Source organism: Xiphias gladius, chromosome 15 (genome assembly GCF_016859285.1).
Source record: "Xiphias gladius isolate SHS-SW01 ecotype Sanya breed wild chromosome 15, ASM1685928v1, whole genome shotgun sequence".
Taxonomy (NCBI): domain Eukaryota; kingdom Metazoa; phylum Chordata; class Actinopteri; order Istiophoriformes; family Xiphiidae; genus Xiphias; species Xiphias gladius.
The window spans coordinates 14,967,298-14,990,646 of NC_053414.1; the positions used below are offsets into that span (position 1 = coordinate 14,967,298).

Genomic DNA, 23,349 nt, shown 5'->3' on the forward strand with positions numbered 1-23,349 from the left:
GAATACGTGAAAACACCAGTGGGAGTTTGCATGAAGCATGAAGGGTTGACTTTGTCGCCATCTGCTGTTAAATTTTTATACAGGCAGGGCCACAAAACAAATCCCCGGGATTTGAGCTTTGTAATCCAGGACCCTGTTCCTCAGATGTGGCTGAACCAATGAGGCTAACATGATGTTATTAGGGTAAAATAATCACGTTTATTCTTATAATGTGTTTGTTTGAAAGCAGTTTGACGATGGATTCGTAATCTCTGAACAAGATTTCTTGAATAAAAGGAGCGCTCTTGTTAAGAGATAAAGGTGGAATGGGTAGAGAGTTGAAACCATGATCAGCATTCATATGGCTGGCTGTGGTGTTGATCTGCATAGACATCATGCACTAGGGCATCAGATTCATGCACATAGGTCTTACTCTGTGCAGGTCGCCGCATTGTTACTGGTGTTTTTTGCTCTACATTGTGCTCCATAATGTTTCCACTCTTTCATCACTGTTAAACAATCAGAAATTACCAGTGAACGTGGTCAGACTATCAGTGATGTTGGTGTCAGATAAAATGATAATCATAAACCTGCTATGATAATGACACCTTAATGAAACCTCTTAAAAATCAGCTTGACATCAAATTAAATGTCATTTGTTCTGGCTTCATTAGTCTTTAAACGGTCTTTTAGTTGAGTTTTGCTCACAATTCATCATTAAATTTGGATTGATTTTATTTTTTTTTAAGTACAAGCTTTTACTTTGTTGTATTTTTTCTAGTATGTTTAATTATAAGTAAGTCTTCAATGTGAAAATTAAGTTGATATAATTACACCAATAGATCATAGTGATTTCTTAATAGCCTGCATGTTCTCATGTAAAATCATAGTCTCATTTTATCTGCTAGAAAGTGAGCCATTTGTTTCTGTTCATGTTTTGAGTTCACCTTAAAATGTCTTGATCCACCTAGATGCGCTTTTTCAGGTTCGGGTTTAAGGACTTGTAGCTATAACCCCCTCCTCCCCTATAAACAGTCTAATCTGGATAACTCAATTTTGACGCACAACGAACCGGGCCATGGTACTGCATAAAGTCCTGTAATGATATGTTCTCAAGTAGAGTGGGTTAAACCGTCATCAAAAGAAATATCGCTTACCAAAACACGGGCTGGCCCGTACGGGGATCGAACCCGCGACCTTGGCGTTATTAGCACCACGCTCTAACCAACTGAGCTAACCGGCCATACGAACGCACAGAATAATAACAGTATTTAATCACAATTTGACAATTTTATTTTATATTTTTGTTTTATTGTCCCACAACACGACTGCCAATTTCAGCATTGACATAAAACTGACAGTGACTCAAAAGTTTTAATGCTTAAGCTTCGATAAAAGAAGTCTATGCTAGCTTATTTGGCTAGTTATATTTGCTAGCTAATTGTGGTTAGCATTAAAACACACACTAGCTTATTTTTAATTGTCCTGTGGTGGAGGAAGTTGTCATATCGAACTACAGTAGAATCGATCGATACCCCAGAGCAAAGTTCAAAGTCCTGCATTCAGTGTTACTTTAAAGTACGGACGTGTTCTCAGCAAAAATGTTCTTATAGTACCAAAGGTAAAATGGCCTCATTCAGATGTATGCTGTCACATACAGCATTTACATTACAGGATTACAGATACAGACACAAAGCTAATTTAAAAAACAACTTTATATACTGTTTGGTACAGTTTGTCAATGGCAAATCATATTTCAGAGGCTGATCACAAGTGGCATTTAAAAAGTAACTAGGTATTAAATACATGGAAATTAGTAAAAGTACAATTTTTCCGTCTAAAATGTAGTGGAGTAAAAGTCTAAAGATGCATAAATAGGAAATACTTAAGTAAAGTACGAGTATTTTTAAATGTATTTATGTTAGTTTCCACTACCCACAATGTGTAAGTATATAAAAAAGAACATGCAAGTCCCAAATACCGTGGATATATTATTTGTTTATTATTATCAAACCAAAGTAAATTCTAGGCTAAATCACCATCACAATACACAAATCAGTCAGCTGCAGGTAACATTATAATGCCAAAATCAACATTCAGAAGCGATGGGCAAGAACAAATTTGTCATTCTGAAGTCTTCATTCAATGGTGTTGTAGTTCATAGTGGGAAACATAAAGATGCACAGGAGCATGTCATCATCTCCTTAGACTTAACTCCCTTTCATCCTCATCTGGCACCATCAGATTGTCTACAGAGTAATGGGCATCATCCCCTATGTCCTGGAAGAAATACTCCTCACTTTCACAGCTCTGAGTTCCATTCACACAGTCCTTGGCTTTGAATTGCTCCAGCTCGGCACTGTCGCTGGCATTGCTATCCTCTGCGCTCTTGCTGGCGTCACTGCTGTCACTGTTCTCGCTGGTCTCATTGCTCTCGCTGCTGCTACTCTCGCTGCTGTTACTGGGGGCAGCGGCAACACCAGTAATGTCGCTGGTGTCTGCGCTGTCGCTTGTGGTATCGCTGCTGTCGGTGGGGCTCTCCACCAGTTGCAGGTTTGTTTGACCTTGAGTGGAGTTGGTCTTCTGTTGGAGAGTTGTGCTGGTGGAGGTGTGAGCAGGCTGTTCCTCCGTCAGCTCCTTGCTCAGGTGTTCTGTTTGACCTTGGACCTCTGTGCTGCTATTGTCCTCTGCGCTCTGGACTTTGACGACACTTGCAAACACTCCAACCCAACTCTGACGCAGACGATAAACAGAGCATATTGTTACTCATCTTTAATCTCAGCCAAAACGAGATTTTTGAAACCAAGTGAGCTTGCAAAATGTTCATCTCACCTTTCGAACATTCTCCTCACTGCCCATGCTGTTATCGCTGGTTTCAGCCATTGAGTCAGACTGTGGAAGTACAGTGAATAATATGAGCTAGGTGGAGACCAGAAATATGCTGTACTGTATGTAAATATTTGGCAAATAAACTAGGGGTTTGATAAAATATTTCATTTCATTTCATCTTACCCCGTCATCCTCATCTGACTGACTGTCACTCTCCTCTGAAGTCTGTTTTAGAAAAGAAAATGCAAAGTTTCTGTAACAGTCAAATGGACAGAGCGGCAAGACAATTCATAGTATATGTACGTAGGCATACAGTATTTATTTTGTTTATTTGTTTATTTATCTATGATGGATATGAGGTCATGAACCCAGCAGTAACATGCTTAATTTAGGAAAGTGATGACAATAAAGTATATACAGTAAAATAGAGTGCTGATACAACCCACCTTGTCCTCTGATGTGGATTCTAATGATTCTGACTCTGAACTCTGGAAGCAAGGATAGATAACATCAGACACATTTACAGCAAATCGTTAGATTAGCCAGATGAGAATGATTAGATTTTTCTTCTGGAGTCTTGCAGAGGATAGACAAGTTAGAATGACTCACTTCATTCGAGGTAGTTTCTTCAGAGCTCTGCAACACAAAGAGGAATACATGCCCATTTAGGTGAAGCTCAGCAATCAAGCATGATGCTAAAAGTCTTCTGCCTCAGAATATGATTATTTACTCATGTCTGGAATGAATGTGCACAGTACCTGAAGCTCTGAGGTGCTATTTTCAGACGATTGTGAAACAGACAAACTTTCAGTCTGGGAAAGAAAAAAAAAAAAGTAAGCACACACCGCAGTATATTTAATTATACCCTTTGACCGCAGCATCAACAATCATCACATTCATTTAAGATCCATATATGTCAGCCATCGCCTGGCTAAGCTATTGCTACATAAATGGGTGCTGACATACAGTATAGTAAACAATAGTCTCTGAAATGGGAATTGTCTTGAGGTCTCGAGGGCCCTTTGAGAAACTGCACCCATTGTTAGTGTTTCTGCTGACTGTCAGAGGAGGAGTGCAGCTTTACTGCAGTCAAATTATTTATGTCTAAACTGTGTGGAGTTCTTGCACTGCACAGTGCCACCTAAAGTCAAATGAGATAGAGTTTGAAGAGAGGAGTAAATTTCTGATGGCACTCACCGTGTTTGCGTCAAGCTCGCTTGATTCCAAAATGACATTGTATGAGATCTGTCCGAAAGGAAACAGATAGGTGTGAGGGGTAAAGAAAACACTGGAATTGTGTCCCAAATGATAGACCTTTAAGGTGCACAAGTTCTATGTGGATTTGTGGGATTTTTTTTACAATGAGAGGCAATGCTCATCTTTCAAAAGTCTAAGTAAAAGAAATACTGCAGGACAAAGTTGATATTTTACACTTATTTTGCTATTATTTTTGTAACTGGAGTCTTTGTAGTAATGATTGTATTAATTAAATGCGACAAAATGTAGAGTGTTTCAGCACAGAGCCACCTGAGGTGGAGGCCTTTGCTGTTAAATGTTATATGACCTCTACACAATATTATAAGAATGTAAATATTTTAGATTAAAGTTTGGAAATGTTGCCAAATATGCATCGAGTTACAAAACTTTTATATTTAACATCCTTTTTTAAGAGTTTTATTTTCAGGCTTTCATACTTACTGGGTTGGCAACGACTGCTCCAATCAGGCAAAAAGTTATTATGGTAACCTTCATTCTGTAACAAACATATGAAATTAATATAGTTAATTTAATTTAATTTAATTTAATTTGAGGCAAGCTGGTTTGCAAAAATAAAAGCACACTAAAACATGCCTTAATTTTCCAACACATAAAATAATCTAAAAATCAAAAGTATGTTATTGGAAAGAGCAAAAGTCAATGTTCTTGCGCTTGAGCTGCTAAACATGTTCAGAAAAACTCAACAAACCTAATAAGATGGTAAATTGAAAAACCACATTCAAAGCTGGAAAAGGACATAAAAGTTTGGAGATATGGTAACAAAGAGAGACTGCACAGAAAATATATGAGTTATGCACCAAATCACAGAATTGAAAAAAAAACATCAATCAGTGAATAAATGATCAATTACCTTTTTTTTTGTCCGTTAGATTCAGAGCTGTGAGAGATGTAGTCAGTGGTCCTTTAGCAGCAAACAGGAGAACCCAGTGCCTATTCTGAGCCGCGTATGGAAGCTGGTGGTGGAGGCTGTAAAGCACGATGTGTGGATATGCTGTAGGAAACTCCAAGGACTTCTCTATATAAGTAATCTCAATTAAGATGATTGCATCACTTCCTTCCGGATGTCTCTCCATCCTTTCGACACGCGAAGGTGTATTTGTTCCGCAGAGCAAGCTCAAAACAAACGCGCACTTGCACGACGATGACTGCACGCACACACCACAAATGCATGCACGCACACTCACACACACAGAGCTGTTACATTCAGTCACTACATTTTCTCCGCCCCCTCTCAAGACCTTAGTGAAATATAGTTGAGCATACTAAACCATAGGGTTTGTGGCCTGTTGAAAAAACAAACTCACCCACTCAGAGTGGAAAAGGAGGGCTAGACAGGGCCAAGCTTGTTTCCGGTGAAATTGATGATGTTTTTTGTTTTTTTAATTTACTTTCTAGTCACCCAATTGTTAGATTTTTATTTTCCCTTAATAGTGAATTACAAGGAACATGTGAGGGGTAGTGCCTTGCTCAAGGGTAGGTTCAAAATACTTGTCTACCCCAAAAAAAATTGAGAAACTTAACTGTCTGATATCTTTCCCATAGGAGGGTTAAACCTGTGACAGCTTTACAAAACTTGAGTCAGACATACACATTAGGGCTTAACACGCTAATGATACACGTAACAAAATAACACAAAAGCATGTTTTTTAACCTAGTGTCCTTAGTGTTACATGATGTTCTTGGAAATAGGGCATGTACAGTAGAAAGCCTAAATAAAGCCTTCTATATTTCCTTCCCTAGGCTCATAATTGTTTCCTGGATATCCTTATATGGTCAGGCCCAAAATAAGATTACAGAATTCTTTGTTTAACCTCACTTGGGATTTCAACCATGCACAAGAAACATGTAATTAGGCTGGATGTTCACCAGTCTGGAGTTGTTTGTCAAACCTACCAGTCGTTGTAAGGTCCTGCTTTGGTAAGGAGAGGAGGGAGGAGACGATGATTGATGCTTGTTGAGGTACGCAGACCGGCAGTCAGCCATGTCCGCACATTCACCCTGAGGTTACATAAGTTTTATATGATGTATTAACCCTTTCTGCCAGGCGTCTGATCCATCTAACTTATTGATTTCCTTGAACGCCAATAGATATTTACAGCAGGACAACTGGTAAGAGAGCAGTGGTACTCAAATTTGGTCCTCAAGGGTCAGTGTGCTGCAGATTTTTGTTCGTCTGAACCACAGCAGGGCAAACTATGGATTACTAACAATGAGAAACAAACAACTGCAGCAAAGTGGTACTTAAAGGACAGAATAAAGTGCAATACTCTATCCCGTAAATATTTTTGCTTGAATATCATAAACTTCTACAAACTGTGTCAGTCAAGCTCTAGAGCTTTTATAATAAGAGCCTAATATTGACTAGTAATCAATGATGGAAATATTCTGATAATACTGAAAGCCACATCATGTAGTTGAAGCTCAGAGTTTATTTTTGACCTTTGAAACAGCAGTTCACCAGACCGTCTCACCACCTCCCGGAGCTTTCGATTACATCGCATGATCGTCCTCAGCAGATGGAATTTGCTCAATTGTCATGGAATAAAATAATTGACTTTAAGAACTGTGTGATATAAATGAAAGGTCCAGATTTCAACCAAACTTTTTTTCTTATCCTGCCATAGTTGGCGATATTACAGTAACGAACACTTATATTATTAACACCATCATTTTGTTAGGGAAAATGTTTATTTTTAAAGCTAAAGACGTGGATTCATTGAATATCAAGAAACTCAGAGTGTTTCTCAAACGTCACTTTATTTTGGAAGGATAAATTGAAACCAGAAATACTAAAAAAGATCTTGAAAGATGATAGAAGTTTATTGTAGCTGACAGCTGGTAAGAAATGTACACTTAACTCTTGGTACTTTTGCCTCTAATACTGATTTTGAGAGACAGTTCACTGTCCACTTTTCGGCACAATAGTGTCATTACTTTGTATATGAGAACTATGATTTAATATTCTTTTTTTCATGCCCTGTTTATTTCTAAAAATGTACTTATGTTGTTAGGCTTGGTGATAGCCAAGTGAAATTAGATATGTTTGTCGATGGTAGGTTAAGGGTAAAGGTGAACTGTAAGGCTCAACCTTTAAGCCAACTTGAACTTTTCCTGAAAGAACTGCATCGGCATTTCCATTACAACTGGGCAAACTCCATCTGCTGGTGAAGATCATATGATATGATCGAAAGCTCCAGAAGCTCCAGTCACCGAATGGTCCCGGAAGTAAAACTGCTTTGTCAAATGAGTAATTGTGTACTATGATGAGAAAAAACTAAAGACAAAGCTTGCAAATGTGAACTAATATAACTATTGCAAACCTGCCTGCTGTCATGACCAGTGGATGAAAATACATGAAATATTATTGGCTAATAATAGCTGCTGACAGATGTTTGGTTACACATAGTTTCTCTCATCATGTCAAAATATTAACACCTGTCAAGGATTTTGTAAGAGGCCTCTGAGACACAGACGTGTGACAGAGGGACATCTAGTGGCCGAAATGATGCATCATTTCCTTCCTGAAATCATGTGACAGGTTTCGCACTGGTTTGGTCTGATTTTGTTCTGTCATAAACAACCTACACGTAATATGCTTATCCAAAAACAACAAGAAAGAAAGCATTTCATGCATGAAATAACTATGTGTTAATGTTTTTGCAAGTTTATACTCAATAATGAAAATGAATTCGTTGAGACCTGTCAGATGCTGTTTTTTTCTTTACGTTTTTCCTGACTCTTTTTGGAAAACATGGGCATTGCAGTTTTTTGTTTTTTGTTTTTTTGAGGCAGAGCATTGACTGAAGTTCAATGTGGGGTCTCTCTCTCTTCCTCCCTCTGTAGCCCAAAGACCCTCCCAAAGTTAAAAAAAACATTGGCACCACAGACTAAAAAAAAAACTGTGTGTGTGTGTGTGTTTCCTTGTATTCCTATCTTTGTGAGGACCACTTTGAGTTATATACCTAACAGAGTGAGGACATTTTGGGAAAGTGAGGACATTTTGGCCAGTCCTCTCTTTCTGACACACCTTCAAGGGGGTTGTTTGAGGGTTAAGACTTGGTTTTAGGGTTCAGGGTAGCATCAGGTTTAGGTTAGGGTTAGGGCAATGGTTGGGGTTAGGCATTTAGTTGTGATGGTTGAGGTTAGGGTAAGGGGCTAGGGAATGCATTATGTTCTCACAAAGATAGGGGTACAAGTTGGTGTGTGTGTGTGTGTGTGTGTGTGTGTGTGTGTGTGTGTGTGTGTGCGCACGCGCGTGTGCGTGTCTGTGTGTGTCTGTGTGTGTGTGGATGCAGCACGCCAGTTTGTGTGGACAGTGTGAGCGCTGTCTTGAATACAAAAGGACATCTTCACAGGTTCAACACAGGCACATACTGGTGTTTGTGCTGGATTCTACTTTCTCTTGCAAGTGCCAGCCTCAGGTAAATTTGTAATTACTGAGACTTTTACAAAGTTTTGACATGTCATAATGACCACACAGAGGTGTGTGTGTGTGTGTGTGTGTGTGTGATATCTTGTTAACTAATTAGTTTGCAGTTCAACTTGTTTTATGTTGTACGCAACGACTCTTGGATTGGTTATACTACAGCTTCTTTGGGGATGACTATGTTTTTGCTTAGATGCGCCAAATGAACAGTGATGCGTTGATTATTTTTGTATATATCAGGAGGTAGTGACTATTAATTTACTCTGAAATATGATGTACCAATATACTGTATGTAGTATAGACAAACTGAAATGTTGTTTACTTACCATTATCATCTATATGATCTACTATCATCTCTATCATGTTATGTTAAGTTATAGAGTTTTATAATATCATCAAAGAGAGAAAATAAATTTTAAATACATTCAGTACACTGATGGCTGTCATGTAACGTGGCAAATAAAAATAAAATGTCAAATTAAAAATTATTGAACGATTTATTGCTTTCAGTGAATTTTCATATACATGCCCCTCCCACCTACACCTATCTGGGGTGTACTGGGCTGAACCAGAGAGCTATTGTTCCCCTGGACAGGCCCAGTAATGTCTGTTTTGTTTCCGTCCAGAGAGACAAAAAGTTTGTGGACTTAGTCAACTTTTTCCAGTCTGGTAGCCTCTGATGTTTACTTTAGCTCTGAATGTGACTTTTGAGAGAGAGGCGCATCTCAGAGGCCCGTTACCGTGACAACAGTGGAGACCAATCCCGCAGCTCTGCTTGTCATGAATGTGTTGGCAGCATAGAGATGCACTCATCTGTTTTAACTTTGAAAGATCTGCCAAGTTCATGTCTTTGTTGTGACCAGTCAGTGACCAGTTGTGACCAGTTAGAAGTCAAGAAATAATATTTTGGTTGTTTATGATGTGTTTTTTAGCCTTTTTTTAAATGGCTTTCTCAGATATTCAATTCTGCAGTGCTTCACAATAATGTAAATGACATGTAATTAATTGTTATTTTTGTCCAATGTTTCAACTTTTAATTTCAATGTTCCAGGTATGAGGGCCTGCTTAGTTTTCCTTTGTTTGCTGGCAACAACACATGCTCTGTCTGTGAGTAGCAAAGTTATTATTATTTTTCTTAGTTTGACAAATAAATGTATGCATTTGCTCACTGCAGTTTTGGCTTTCACTTAATAGCTTATCATTATTCATTATTCCTGTAATGCACAGGTTAAAAGTAAACCTCATGGAAAACATCATGGATTGCATAAGACTTCACACACAGCCAAAGAAAAGGTAAAACATGACTGTAAATTGTTTTGAAAAGATTTAATTGAATGAGATAATTTTATACAATAGATGAATATTTTTTCTCCTTCCTGGTTAAGGACGTTATCACAGAGGAGGCCAACAAGCCACAGGTCTTACCAACTTTAGTCACATTTGAGGCCAGCAGCCAGGAGCAGGAAGATGAGGAGTTGAGCTCAGAGGACAATGCAACCACTAACAAGGAGGATGGGGAGTTTGAGGTGACTGAACGGAGAGACAAAAGCACTGCAGTCCTGCTGAGTGAGGAGGAGCTGGTAGACCTGCTGAAAAAAGAGGCAGAAGAGGAAGAAGTGGAAGAAAGAGAGCTGGAGGAAGAAGAAGTGGAGGTGGACAAAGGCAAGGTGGAGTCTGGTGAGGCTGTGGAGATTAGTGAGGACGAGGAAGCTGGGGGGGAGGAGAAGAAGTTGGGAGACAACTCGCAAATGGAGAAAAATACTAAAGGAGTGATAGATGAGGGGGAGATGAGGGAAGAGAGTGTGGAAGATGAAGTAGATGTGGAGGCGGAGAGGATGTCCCATAAGGACAAGAGGGAGTCTGTTGGCAAAATGGCTGGCAGAGAAGAGCAAATGGCACTGCCAGAGGAAACAGATGGCAGCACAGAGTCCGATATCCCAGTTGATCTCGACTACGCTGCTGATAGTGGCATCTTACAACCTCTGCAGATAATATCAGCTAAGCTAAAACCCCACACTGATGACACCCAGCCTCTTTCAAAAAAAGATGTTCCAGATGTTAAAGAGAAAGAGGTCAGTGAGAAAGAACTGCCCATCATCGATGAAGACTATGAGCAAGACATACAAAACACTGAGGCAGCGGACAGCGAGGAGGTGTCTGATCAGGACAAGCTGCAAGAAGACGAAAACGACAAAGACTCACAAGCTAAATCTAAAGAAATGGATCAGGAAATGCAGCCTCAAGAGCCAAAGAGCGGTAGGGAGCTTGAAGCAGAGTCCCGAGTGGCTGGAAAGGAGGAAGAGAAAAGTAAGAATGACAGTGGAAGTCACACCAAGGGAAAGACAAGGAAGCAGAAGAAGAACCAGAGGACAAGGAAGCACTCTCCGCAGAGAGAGGAATCACAGTCTGGACAAGAACTGAGCCAACAGGATCCTCAGGATTCTGAGAGCAGCAGCATTGACAATACAGTGCACAAGGCAAAGAGGAGAAGGGCAGGAAAATGGGTAAATGATACATAATTTGTACATGCACTTTCCGTAAAGCAGCTATAGTCAATATATTTATATTAACAATGGATCACATGACTACATGCTTGTGAAAGCGGTCACTCCTGTTGATGAACCTGCAGAGAATTATCATTGGACTCAGCGGTTCACCTCAGCAATGTGGAGCTTTATGGCATCTTTTTAGCTGATTGTTTTGCTGTTATGGCCTGCAACTTAACTGACCTGTGTCCTTCTCACAGCTCTCATCAGAGTCGTCACGTAGCTGTTTTCAGCAAAAAGGCTCTAAAAAGCCACTGTACGATACCTTCTCAGCAACAAATGGCAGACAGGAGTTGGTGTAGACTAAATAAGGGCTAAAAGCAGCCTAAATGTAGGACTTACATTCACTAGGTGGCCAGAAACATGACTCCAAATGAATGATAGTGTTGCTCTGCATCTTCCAGGCGTTTAAAGAGGGAACTGTTTGCTAACAAGTTTGCCGTATCCACACAAAATGATAGTATGTCTGTATTGTGTTTACAGCTTGTTTCCAATGCCCCCAAGTTGCCAAAAATATCAGTTATTGCAGGTTTTCATTAAGGAAACATTACATTTACTTTTGCTGTGAAGCTGCAATTTGCTGCTGTGTGTAAGAGGTTGAAACATTAGTATTTTTTTTTCCATATCTCATGAAGTTGCATTTTTATTTTTCCAATGTACTTTTCCAGGGTCCTTTGGTAGGAATGAATCCAGTGCAGATAAGAGCCACGGTGGATCTCTACCCCAGTTCCAGGCCCTCTCTTGGTGGAAGCATACATCACCCAGAAGCCCCTGCTGGTAGGTTTATTCCGCAGCTGAAGCGCTCACCATTCACCACTCTGACTAATGCATTATACCAACAGTCTCATAGGGGAATCTGCTGACTGGGCCACTTTGCTAAAACTTCCACATGAATAGTGCCACCCTGCTTATGGTCACTACTAAAACACAGCTCTGCAGGCTTAAGGAGTGAATAAGAGAGATCAACTTGAATTTAATCCCTGTACAAACTCAAATGTCAGTGGAATGTGGGGGATGATGTGTAGTGGTTATAGCTCATTGATTTCAAGTCCTCACACTGTAAAATAAAACCAAGCCAGTCAGGAAAATAGACCATTTATAACACTGCTTTTAAAATCCAGATAAAGTATAGGTCAAAGGTTATTGCAGTGTTTGTCTTTTCTTCTAGACCCATGTGACAATTTCCGCTGCAAACGTGGAAAGACGTGTAAACTTGACGCAGACAATAAGCCAGGCTGTGTGTGTCAAGAGCCGTCACAATGTCCTCCCAGTGTGAATGAGTTTGATCATGTAAGTATCCATAACCCGCTGATGGCTAAACTGGAATGTTTAGCCACTGTTTGCATCTGATTGTCGCATTCATGTTCCGTTTAGGTTTGTGGGACAGACAACAAAACATATGATACGTCATGTGAACTCTTTGCCACTAAATGCAACCTGGAGGGCACCAAGAAAGGTCACAGACTTCACCTGGACTACACTGGGCCATGCAAATGTGAGAGTTAACCACTGTACAGACTGCGTGGTTTGAGCGACAACCTTTTAGTGTGGTGCAAGAAAATTTTTTTTTTAACCCTGCTCTTCCTCCCTCTCTGCCCTTCTCCCTCTTAGTAATTCCTCCATGTGTGGACTCTGAGCTGGTCCAGTTCCCTCTACGAATGAGGGATTGGCTGAAAAATGTGCTGCTGCAGCTCTATGAGCATGACTCCATGTCCCCTGGCTTCCTCACTCCTAAACAGCGATTTAGAGTAAGATACATTGGTCAGAATGAATTGATAGAAGTGGGATTCTCAGGCTACTTAAAACTTATATATTTTATTTTAATATTAAAAAAAATGTCTATTTTCTACAGGTTAAAGTAAATATACTATATAATTTCTCCGCAATTTGTTGTGTTATTTGTATTAGTGAGTGAGTCGATCAGACAATCACAAAGCACCTTTAGGTGATTTAAGGCAACCAAACTGTGGTGTTGTGTATTCTGTAGGTGAAGAAAATCTTTGAGAGCGAGAGGCGTCTCCATGCTGGTGATCACTCTGTTGAGCTTCTCGCACAGGACTTCGAGAAGAACTACAACATGTACATCTACCCAGTACACTGGCAGTTTGCTCAACTGGACCAACACCCCTCTGACAGGTAAATTATTTCAAAGAATTTTATATAACAGACAATATCAGTGAAAATTAAGTAAAATCCTAACTTGTGCAAAGAAAGTTTTTATTTTTTTTTTTTTAATCGAATTTGATTTTTCTGAAGCCATGAACCTGGAAGAACTTCTACCTCTAAGTAGAGGACACTGTTGGCTAATGTCAAATATTAAACAAACCCACCACCAGTACTGGCTGGGTACATCATAAAACCCAAGTGTCTGACTTTAATGCGTACTCTACATATTGTCCATAGCCTACATAAGATGCTTACAATGATGACAATTTGATGGTGGTCCGTTCTCTGCAGATTCTTGTCCCACTCAGAGCTGGCCCCACTCAGAGTCCCTCTGGTGCCCATGGAGCACTGCACCTCCCGCTTCTTCCAGGAGTGTGATGCTGACAAGGACAAGCAGGTGTCCTTTAAAGAGTGGACCTCCTGTTTTGGTATCAAGAATGGTGAGAGCAGCAGCATGTCATTAACTCACACAGACACTGACACCTCAGAAATGTAACAAATACCTTAAATATCAGTGTATTTGTGTGACACCTTCCTTTTTGTATTAATCATTAGTCTGTGGAGTAAACACAAGTCCGGCATAATCACTAGGAGAGCTAGGAGAGGTTTCACAACTGTGACTCTCCCATCTGAATATATATACGATTTCATGATCAACACTCTGTATATGTTAGCATTAGCATATTCAGATTTTGATGATTTCACAAGCAGCTAGTTAATTATTCAGGCACCAATAGTTGTGCCTCTATCATATTAAACAAATAGCAAAAAGGAGAAATCACTGTATTTGCAATGTCAAACCTCTTTTCCCAATTATACCTTACTTCATTAATAACGTATCTTAAAGTCCATTTATTTATTTTCTCCACAGAGGATATGGATGTCAACCTACTTTTCTGAGCTTCATTTTGTACCTCATCTACTACACGAGCCGCAACAGCGCAGCTTGAGACAGAAGCCTTGTTGAAGCATTTGGCTCCTGTTATTTTGTCAGGTCAAAGTGTTACAAGACAACCTGACAAGTACAAATGAAAGAAACTCATTTTACCTCCTGCTATATAAAGGACAAGTGTTGGTGGTCAGCGCTGTTATTTTGTGCCAGGCTAAGCTTGGACATTTGGATCTTTGTTCTGTAATTTAGGCTAAGCTGCTAGAATTGTTTTATTAGGATATAAGAAAGAGTTATGTTTAACCGGTTTTATCCAGAAACTGTTTTTCTAATGCATTCCAAACTGGGGAAAAGTTTACAACCGCTCATTGGTAGAAAAAGGCATTGTACAATATACAGTACGAGGCCTCAAAAAATGTGGTTTCTATGTTAGAGTGATTTAGTGCAGAATTACTCTTTAAATCAAAGTTAAGTAGATAGTTTCACACCCTTGTGTTATACTAGTAAATGTAAATCAATAACTGTGTTGCTTAATATAGTAGCAAATGCTGTAAATGTTTGTTGTTGCATCTTATGTTTCATTGTAGCTCTAATTAAAGCTTTATGGTCAGCAATGGTCTTCACAATATCACCCTGTTGTTAATGATGACTACTGTTACTTTACAGTCCTGAAATAAAGTTATTGCATCATATTGGTGGATCCCAGTCGACCCAAAAAGGCCCTGGGACACATCAGTTTATGTTCTAATATCATGTTTTATTCATTGGTCAATTGTCCTGATGCCAACATGACATGAAAATATGACCTCTGCGACAATGGTTAGGAGAACGCAAGTCACTGATACCTGGTTTGGGTTTGCCACATAATCCTGAATAATGACCCTCTGTAGGGAAACAAAGCAAAAAATACCCTGCAGCATGGTCACGATGATTACAGTGACTTGTTGTTTTGAGATAAAGAGCAGGACTCTGATTGGACCTTTCTTGGTGATCACCGAACCTGATGGTCTCTATATAAGTAAAGAGAGAAGCAGCACTTCACCTGTTGACTGTCTGCTGTCACTGAGCTAAAACATGTTCTGTATACTGTGGGTTATCTTTCAGACCTTGGCTGTTGTGGTGGAGGGTGGTGTGTCTTCGGGGAGTGCTGAGGCTCTTGCTAATGGGGGAGTGAATAATAATGGAGGAGCAGCAGCTGGCAACAATGCCAAACCTGGGGCTCAAAATGGGGTCCCGTTGAATGGTGAACCCCTTATGGCACACTTGGTCCAACTTGGTGGGTCATTTTTCATCCAGCCAGTCGGGAACCTAATAGGTCAGGCTCCCTTGCAGCAGCTAATACCCATTGGAGCTCTCCAGCAAGGTGGGGCATTTCTTGTGGGTCAGACAGGTACAGCCAGTGTGAATCCACAGGGGCAAGTGGCTCAGGCTGTCAGGGGTGGGCCGGTCACGCTGTTTGCTGTGCTGTCACAGAGAAATGCCGGAGGAGACCCACAGGGTGCTGTGTTGACTCCCAGTCAACTGCAGCTGATCTCGAAGGCTGGACTGAACGACCAGCAGCATCTGGGCGCTGCTGTCGGGAACGCAGCTGGCAGGGGGAGGTTTCAGCGTTCAGTGGCAGCTCGCCTCAGAAGGACACAGTCTCCGGTGATGAAGGTGAAGGCAGCTGAAGACGAGGAAGAATGCTCTGGGATGGAGATGGAGGAGCGGCAGGAGAAATGAGGGCACACAGCTGTCAAACATCACATACATCTCTTGATTCATTCTTATGTCCTCATCCTGTCTCACTATCAGTTCATGCTTGAATGTTAACTTTATAAATCATTGTCATAACAACTAATGACCAATAAATGACTGAAGTCAGATGCTGACTCTTGTTGAATCCTTATTCCAGTATATTAACACAATATAAATTTGATTTAACATCATCTAGAGCTCAAAAAAATGTCTGTCAAACTGTCCTTGAGTAAAAAACACAGCGTCATGGGTGTGGCTCCTCTGATGGCAGTTATTTTGTGTGACAGACTGGTACAAATATATATAAATTTATATTTACAGTACGCTGGTTGCAACATGGTGATTTTGGTGTCTGAATATGAAAAACATCCTATCACTTACATCATGGCAGAACTGCTGGAGTAACAGACTTCTTGTTTATAAAGCTTGTGACATAATGAAAAAAAACTAAACACCTTTGTGAAATCATAAATATTACATAAAAAATTTTAAAAAAAAACCAACTCAAATTTACATTTTGTTATGAGGAAATGGCATTTGTCCTGACAATAAACTGCAAACAGGAAAGAAAATGTTTCTTAATTGGAACTGCATGACAGTGTGTAATTAGCATAAAGCCCCAGACCAGACTTCCACAGGCTGTCTACCTGATCTGCTGTGGGCTGCCCAGTCAGCAGCAAAAAAACCTTTCCCAGACAGCCTCGGTCTGTGACAACATACCCAGCCAACCACAGCGGGAATGAATGCAATGGCTCCAAACAACATGAGAAAAATGTGCTGATGAAATATGACAGACACATGCCTGTCCCTGCCAATCAGTAACATCAGAGGATTGTACAGATTAAAAGAGGTCTGGTGTTGTGGTCACCCGGGTTGAGTCGGTAGTATCACATAAGTAGTTATTTTAGGGCTGGGGTAAGTAAAATTCAGCTTGAGACAAATATAAACGCATCACAAATTACAGTTGGGCCTCCCGCTTTAACTTAAATTTGCCTTAAATTACTGCAGCGGGAAACATGAAATTTGCACTTCCAAACATAGATCACATCTCAAGTTGTCGTTCTTACTGAGCTCTTTTCCCCAAGTCCCAAACAGTTCGCTGCTTGCCAGGTAAAATGTTTAATTGAATTAAAGTGTACACACATGATAAAAAGCACTTGATAATGATGTCAGTTGTTTGCCTCTCGTGACCTCAACCCACAACGTTTAAACATTTCTTACTGGGATTTTAGTTTAGTAGCTTCCAGAAGCCTCCACAAACCCACCCCAAGACACTGAATCACTCTGTTATTGTTTGTGGTCACCCACCTGCATCGAGAACAATGTTAGACGGCTGAACAGGGTTGAAGAGTCTTTGAAAATAGATAGCTCACTGTGTTGCATTTCTTTACATCTCGTATTGTAGAAAAAGAAGATATCATATCACAAGTTCCCATGACACACAAGTGACAAATATAGTTTGTGAACAAATCAGTCTTCTCCTCTGTAATTGGCTCATAATAATCTCTGGGACTGATAAAAGCTGCTTTACAATCAGGGAGCAACTGTAGTATAGTCCTTCTTGGCACATAACATTGGACGGAAGAACAAAATTTTTCGGTATGGTGTGATTGAGATTTTTTTTATCATAAAAATTCAGATATCAACATCTTCTAACCAACATAACACATATATTACCAAAAATGTACTGATTTTATAAGTAAACTGTATCTATTCTGGTCTTTTTAAAAGGTGTTAGGCTGCAAAATGAGGCTTCTTCTCCTCACAACATTTGTAGCCACCATCTGCTACGTGAGTACAGTCTATCTATCTATCTATCTATCTATCTATCTATCTATCTTACGTACAAACCAGTGCATGTAACATCTTGTCTCTTTGCTTACTGCAGGTCACTGCAGGCAAGGTAAGGAACATTCAGACTAATAATTTATGCATGATTAGCACAATAATCCAAATTAGATGATGGTTAATAACATACACTCTTTCTCCCTCCATGCAGACACAGAGGATGATTGCAGCCATGAACGCAGGAATGATAGCAGGTATGAACGGAGGATTAGCAAATGGAGCAAACCCTGGGATGATGGCTCGAGGCCTAAACCCACCCATGGTGGCTGGTGGTGGGGCAGGTTTAATTGGGCAGCCGCAGATTGCACAGGTCAGTCCACCCGGTTGTCTTTTTGCTGACCTCAGTTCAATGTGAAATAAAATTTCTTGTAATGTAACGGTGTGTGTGTGAAATAGATGAAGAAGAGTTTGGTCACATGTCATTTAATTAAAGTAATCAGGGTTATAATAAAAAAGTACGACCAAAAATCAGATGAAAATTAAGTGTAAAAAAACATTGTTGGCAACCAAAGATGAAAATTAAACTGTTAATCAAAAATTGTATGCGCAGAATGAAGTAAAGATTTTAGTAAAGATTGTCCTCTTCCATTGTCTTGTTCCAAGATTGGTTGTTTCCATTGAATGCAACCACAAGATGGCGCTCTCCTGCCAACTGACTTGTTAGTCCCTGATGTCTAAAATATTACCAAATGGAAATGTTCCATACCTTGGCATCCCTTTCACTAAACTGTTTCAATACAGATTGCTGTTAATGTCAGATTTTGCATGATATGATTTATTCTTGACATTATACCAAAATATGTGCAAAATATCGTATCTGATCTTCCATATGAACAATTTTACAGTAACACTGAGTACTGAGTACAATAAACCTGATATGAAGATTGACATTTTCACCCTCCCTCTCTAAGTTTGTTCCTGGAGTTCCTGCTTTTGCTGTACTTGGCCCCGTTCCCAATGTGTACCGTGTCCCAGCAGTCAATGCGGTTAGTGTGGCACACAGTGGCGTTAACAACACACATCAGTACTCATGTAATACTGTTTCATGCTTTCATGAGTACCAGACAAAAGGATTTATGTCTTTCTCGCCTACTATCAGCTTCCTTTCATGGGAGTCCCTCAAATGGCACCAATGAATCCTCCTCAGCAGCCTCTGATGGTAACCGCTCTCCTCTGTGGCAACATCTTTTTTTATCACAGGTTAAATGATGATATGTAGAACTTTACGAAATCACTAGAGTCACTAAATCATGCTGCCTTGCTGTCTTTCTTTAGGGGATTACAGGTGGCGCTATGCCACAGCAGCTTCCCCCTCAGCCTGATCCACTCAGAAGATTCAGGGTAAGAAACAAGTAATCTGTATCTGTATTTACATCTGCTATATGTGATATGAATGAAAACTTCACTAGCTGATTGTTGTTCTTTGAATTCCCAGCGTCAAATTATGAAACAGGACAACACCATGAAGACCACTGTGAATACTCAGGTAAAACTGTATGATTTACAAACAAAGAAACAGACTAAGGTGGATAGTATTGCAAAAAATCGTCAGTGTTTTCTGATATGCTGTCTCGATGTGAAAGGTTTCACCAACTGTTCGCTGTTTATCTTCGCAGATTCCAGCTCCTACTGACACAACAACAACAACTCTGTGTGATGAAGATGACCATCATGAGGATAATTAGGATGACACTGCAATATACGCTTTGACAAGAAAACCTGACTTGTATGATTTTGTCACCAATCACCAATGACCATGGAAGATGTGTGTATTATATTCTATTGTGAAATGAACTGTAGTATGAGTCACAGTAAAAAACTTGATGGTCGACTGTACTTGTTTACTTTCCAATAAAAATAAATTCTGCTCAAAATTAAAGTTGGCTTGGTAGATGCCTCTGATTTTACACTGACATATTATACAACTAGAAAAGTTTATCAATAAACTATAATCTGAATGCAATTCACAGTGGATCTCTGCTGCCACCTAAAGGATAATGAGTATAAAAACAAATGCACAATAAAATCATATGAAACCGCAACTCAAATGTCTCAGGGGTTGGCTAGATAATTGCGCTGCATAGAGCTGAGACTGATAGGGTTCAAATAAATGTATAAGTTTATAATAAAGGTTTACTGGGTTTCACTTTCTGCAGTTGGAGTTAACTCAGTAACCCTATTTCATGAATCACACTTGTGGACTTTAAGTAAAAAGTGGAATCAGAAATATCTGTCAGACACAGGCCCTTTTCAAGGAAAATTAATGATGGCTGAATTCCATTTAGCTGCTTCAGTTTCAGTTTCAGTTTCAGTTTCAGTTTCAGTTTCAGTTTCAGGCCCCTGGTACTGTGCACGCTGGCTCACAGTCACACTGTCGTGGCCTAGTAGGACACTTTAATAGAACACAGACGCCGTTAATGTCATGAGTAACACCTGTACTTTTCCTACCGAGACAAGTCTAAATGTTTGCTGGGAAAAAGGCCTATTGGTCCCATTTCAGGTTTAAAAGCAAATGCAAGTTTAAGTTAAATTGTCATTTCAAGAATAAAAAAATTACAACTGAGCGCAAAACAAAAAGTGTATTAAAAACAGATTTTAAAACAACATATGGCTTTGTATTCAAATATAGTGCTTTCTGCCATAGTTTGTGGCATTTCAACTAATACACAATGAATCCAAATTCTCCAGACAGACAGAGTCACAAAAAGCTTTTCCAGTTTTTTTTTTCTTTTTTGCTGTGCATCCTCAGCATGAATCCTAACACAGTCAACCATCAATACCCATGATTTGCCAGTGCGATGCCAACATCAGTCTGCAACACGATGAACAAGTTGTGACAAATATCTAATTATAACATCCGAGTTCCTGTTGTCCTTTTATTCTCATGACGTGCAGAAACTCCTGTTGGATTTGACAACTGTAATTACACACTGAAGCACCACACTTTAATATACACACATAAACTCAACGAAGGCTCAAAAAAAAAAAAAGTCACGAAAAGCTGGTGCTTTTCTAAACACTTTGTGTGAAATGGTCGTACAATTTTAAATTCAGATTCTTCAGAGACTTGTTAAAAACTTGACTCCGACCATGTCATGGCATTTAGAGACATGACTTAAACCTAATAACATACTTACCTGTCCCGTGTTGTCAGTGTCTGAGTCTGACACCATGAGAAATGTCTGTCACACTGACCACACATTGTCTGGACAGGTTCGCGGTGGACTGTAACAGCCAATGTGGAGAGAATTTAAAAGGGGGGTATGGACAAGGTGAGGAGGCAGGCACCTAGAAACGGAAAGCAGAACCAGAGAAACGGTAAGACGAGTGCTCCTCGTTTCAGTCAAAGTTTTCTCTGTCTTGGTAAAATGTATGGTAGATATTTTATAAAGCCTGTCTATGTATATGAATTCAGTTTTTTTTTATTTTTTCTAAAAGCATGCCTCATGTTTTATACACACACTGTAGGACACCATGGAGCCAAAAACTGCCCTTCTGTTGGTCTGTCTGTTAAGGACAAGCTTGGCTCTGCCAGTGAGTTACATCTGTGGCTGTATTATATATTGCTCACACTGTAGCATCTAAAATGACAGATAAAGCGTTGTTTCTTAATGTTTCTTTTACAGGTGCAGATTGGAATTATTGCAAGCAATAGCAATGAGGTAAAATAGTTGTTAAAGCATTTATGTCTGTTGGATGCCAGGTAAGATTTTCTGTCATTTGGGAATAATATTAGCCAATCTAAATCAACCCTTTTGTGTGCTCAGATCCTGAGACTGAATGGACTAACGCTTGCAACTCTTGGACAAACACAGGTACAGACTGAGCCCCAAAAATGCAGCATCAGAGTTACAGAATTGATCAGCGCCAGTATTGAGTGCCTTCCTTAGTCAAATGTTTGCTTTTTGAAAATAATAAGTAAGCTGAAACAAATCCGCTTCTTCTCCAGGCGTCGTCAATATTACCCCAGTATGTGCTGCAGCAGCATCAGCCTGAGGTGCTGCTCACTCCACAGGTGGTGAACTTGAACCCGCAGGTGGCGGGTCCTTTTGGTCCTCAGGGGCCTCAGCTGTTGCTCCCCAACCAGGGTAACCAGCTAACGCCTATGCTTGTCTCCAATGGCCAGCAAGAGCAGCTTGGGCCTCCGCAGGACCCCAACGCTCCTAATGTCCCTCAGCAGGCCCAGAACCCTGTGCAGGTACGACAACGCATCCGTCATAGTTATCACTGGAGCTGCTACAGAGCTCCTCGCGGTCACACGGAGAAATTAATTGTTCTTTATTAATCTCCTTTAGATGTTTCCACAGTTTCAATACCCTGCTTATGGATTTCCTCAGTTTCCCAGACAGCAGGTATGAAGTCAAACATACTGACTTGTTTGCGAATCTCGTTATTTTCGTGTAGACGCTCACTCCAGATTTAAATCAATTTGATTAATTGATCATCCACAGGGCTTCCCGTACTTCGTGCCCTCTTACGGCTATCCCCAGCAGAGGAATACTGTGGTGCTTCAGCCCAACAAGGGTCAGCAGAACCTGGAGAGAACCACACAGAGACCACAGCTTCCCCTGCAGGTCAGACGTGCAAGATGAAATGAAGTAAAAGAAAAGATCTTTACTTCTCTTTGCATATTGATCAAAAACAACCAAAGACATTCTTCTGTTCTGAACTTTTCAAGAGTGATTTTTTTTAAGACACTTGTTTGATGAAAGTTTCCTTGCATGCAGAGAGTGTTCATTGCACATTTTAGGGCACATTGGCCAAACATTTCCTTAACAACAAAAATATTCATAGAGAAAAAAGTAAAATGAATTAAAATATCTGAAATATTGTGTCTAGCACAGTTTTATTTTGGCGCTTTGAATTAAGTTTTAGAACCTATGCGGACAATGATGACAAAGACAACACTTAATGATAATGATATAGCTGCAGATGTTGAGTCATGACCGTGTGGATGTGGCGACTGTGGTGCAGTGGCAGCCGTCTGCCATACTGACCACACGCTGTCTGTCTGGCTTAGCGGTGGGCTGCTGAAATCATGTCAACCCAGTCTTGTTTGAGTGTTAACTGATACCTTTTGTAGCTCATTCAAGTACCTCTCATGTCTCCGTACGACTGATATCATTTTATTTGTTATGTTTTATTGTAGCTAAACAATTAATACATTTATATACTCAGTAGTTATGTCATTTTTTTGCATTCTAATTTTCACGCATATCATCCCATTTCAGCAGGCTTCCCAGCCGAAGGTGCAGACAGAAAAAGTGAGTACACTACAAAACCTTCTAATTTTTATAATTTCACCAATAGACTAAGGAAAGAGACCAGTCTGCAACAGTCTAATAGCTGTGTTTTCATAACTTTTACCTATATCAGACTTGGCCACTGGGGACACAGAAAGAGACTACAACAATTCCTCCTGATCCTCGTGGAGACACATCTGGCCCTGGCATTGATGAGGTATGATTTTATACAATGACGCCCAACATTTAAAATTTTTATACATTCATTTTTTTATGCGCACACACAAAACTTTGGCTTCTGTTACACGTCAGCGTCATTTACTGTGAAGCATGTGACTTTGAATAATTAAACTTTTCTGAATGTTTCTCCAGGGTCACTCCAACTTCCCCTTCCTGTTTGAGCCTTAG

General features: G+C 39.9%; 3 protein-coding genes and 1 non-coding gene across 4 annotated transcripts; 2 read left to right on the forward strand and 2 right to left on the reverse strand.

Moving 5' to 3' along the window:
• Window positions 1–1,148: 1,148 nt before the first annotated feature.
• Window positions 1,149–1,222, reverse strand: trnai-aau. Its single transcript has one exon. It is a non-coding gene; the product is annotated as a tRNA-Ile (tRNA).
• A 953-nt stretch (window positions 1,223–2,175) lies between these two features.
• Window positions 2,176–4,560, reverse strand: scpp1 (secretory calcium-binding phosphoprotein 1). Its single transcript, XM_040146790.1, has 8 exons — window positions 4,507–4,560; window positions 4,006–4,053; window positions 3,567–3,620; window positions 3,401–3,444; window positions 3,255–3,294; window positions 3,000–3,033; window positions 2,812–2,873; window positions 2,176–2,712 (listed from the first exon to the last, which is right to left on the reverse strand). The coding sequence occupies exons 1-8, from the start codon at window positions 4,558–4,560 to the stop codon at window positions 2,176–2,178; spliced, it is 873 nt and encodes a 290-aa protein (XP_040002724.1).
• A 5,005-nt stretch (window positions 4,561–9,565) lies between these two features.
• On the forward strand, window positions 9,566–14,124 carry sparcl1 (SPARC-like 1). Its single transcript, XM_040146553.1, has 10 exons — window positions 9,566–9,619; window positions 9,740–9,805; window positions 9,898–11,016; window positions 11,727–11,835; window positions 12,227–12,348; window positions 12,433–12,553; window positions 12,670–12,806; window positions 13,046–13,194; window positions 13,516–13,664; window positions 14,096–14,124. The coding sequence occupies exons 1-10, from the start codon at window positions 9,566–9,568 to the stop codon at window positions 14,122–14,124; spliced, it is 2,055 nt and encodes a 684-aa protein (XP_040002487.1).
• A 7,048-nt stretch (window positions 14,125–21,172) lies between these two features.
• odam (odontogenic, ameloblast associated) lies at window positions 21,173–23,349 on the forward strand. Its single transcript, XM_040146816.1, has 9 exons — window positions 21,173–21,232; window positions 21,325–21,360; window positions 21,466–21,513; window positions 21,648–21,896; window positions 21,994–22,050; window positions 22,150–22,272; window positions 22,930–22,962; window positions 23,096–23,158; window positions 23,314–23,349. Exons 1-9 carry the CDS (start codon window positions 21,173–21,175, stop codon window positions 23,347–23,349), a joined length of 705 nt encoding a protein of 234 aa, XP_040002750.1.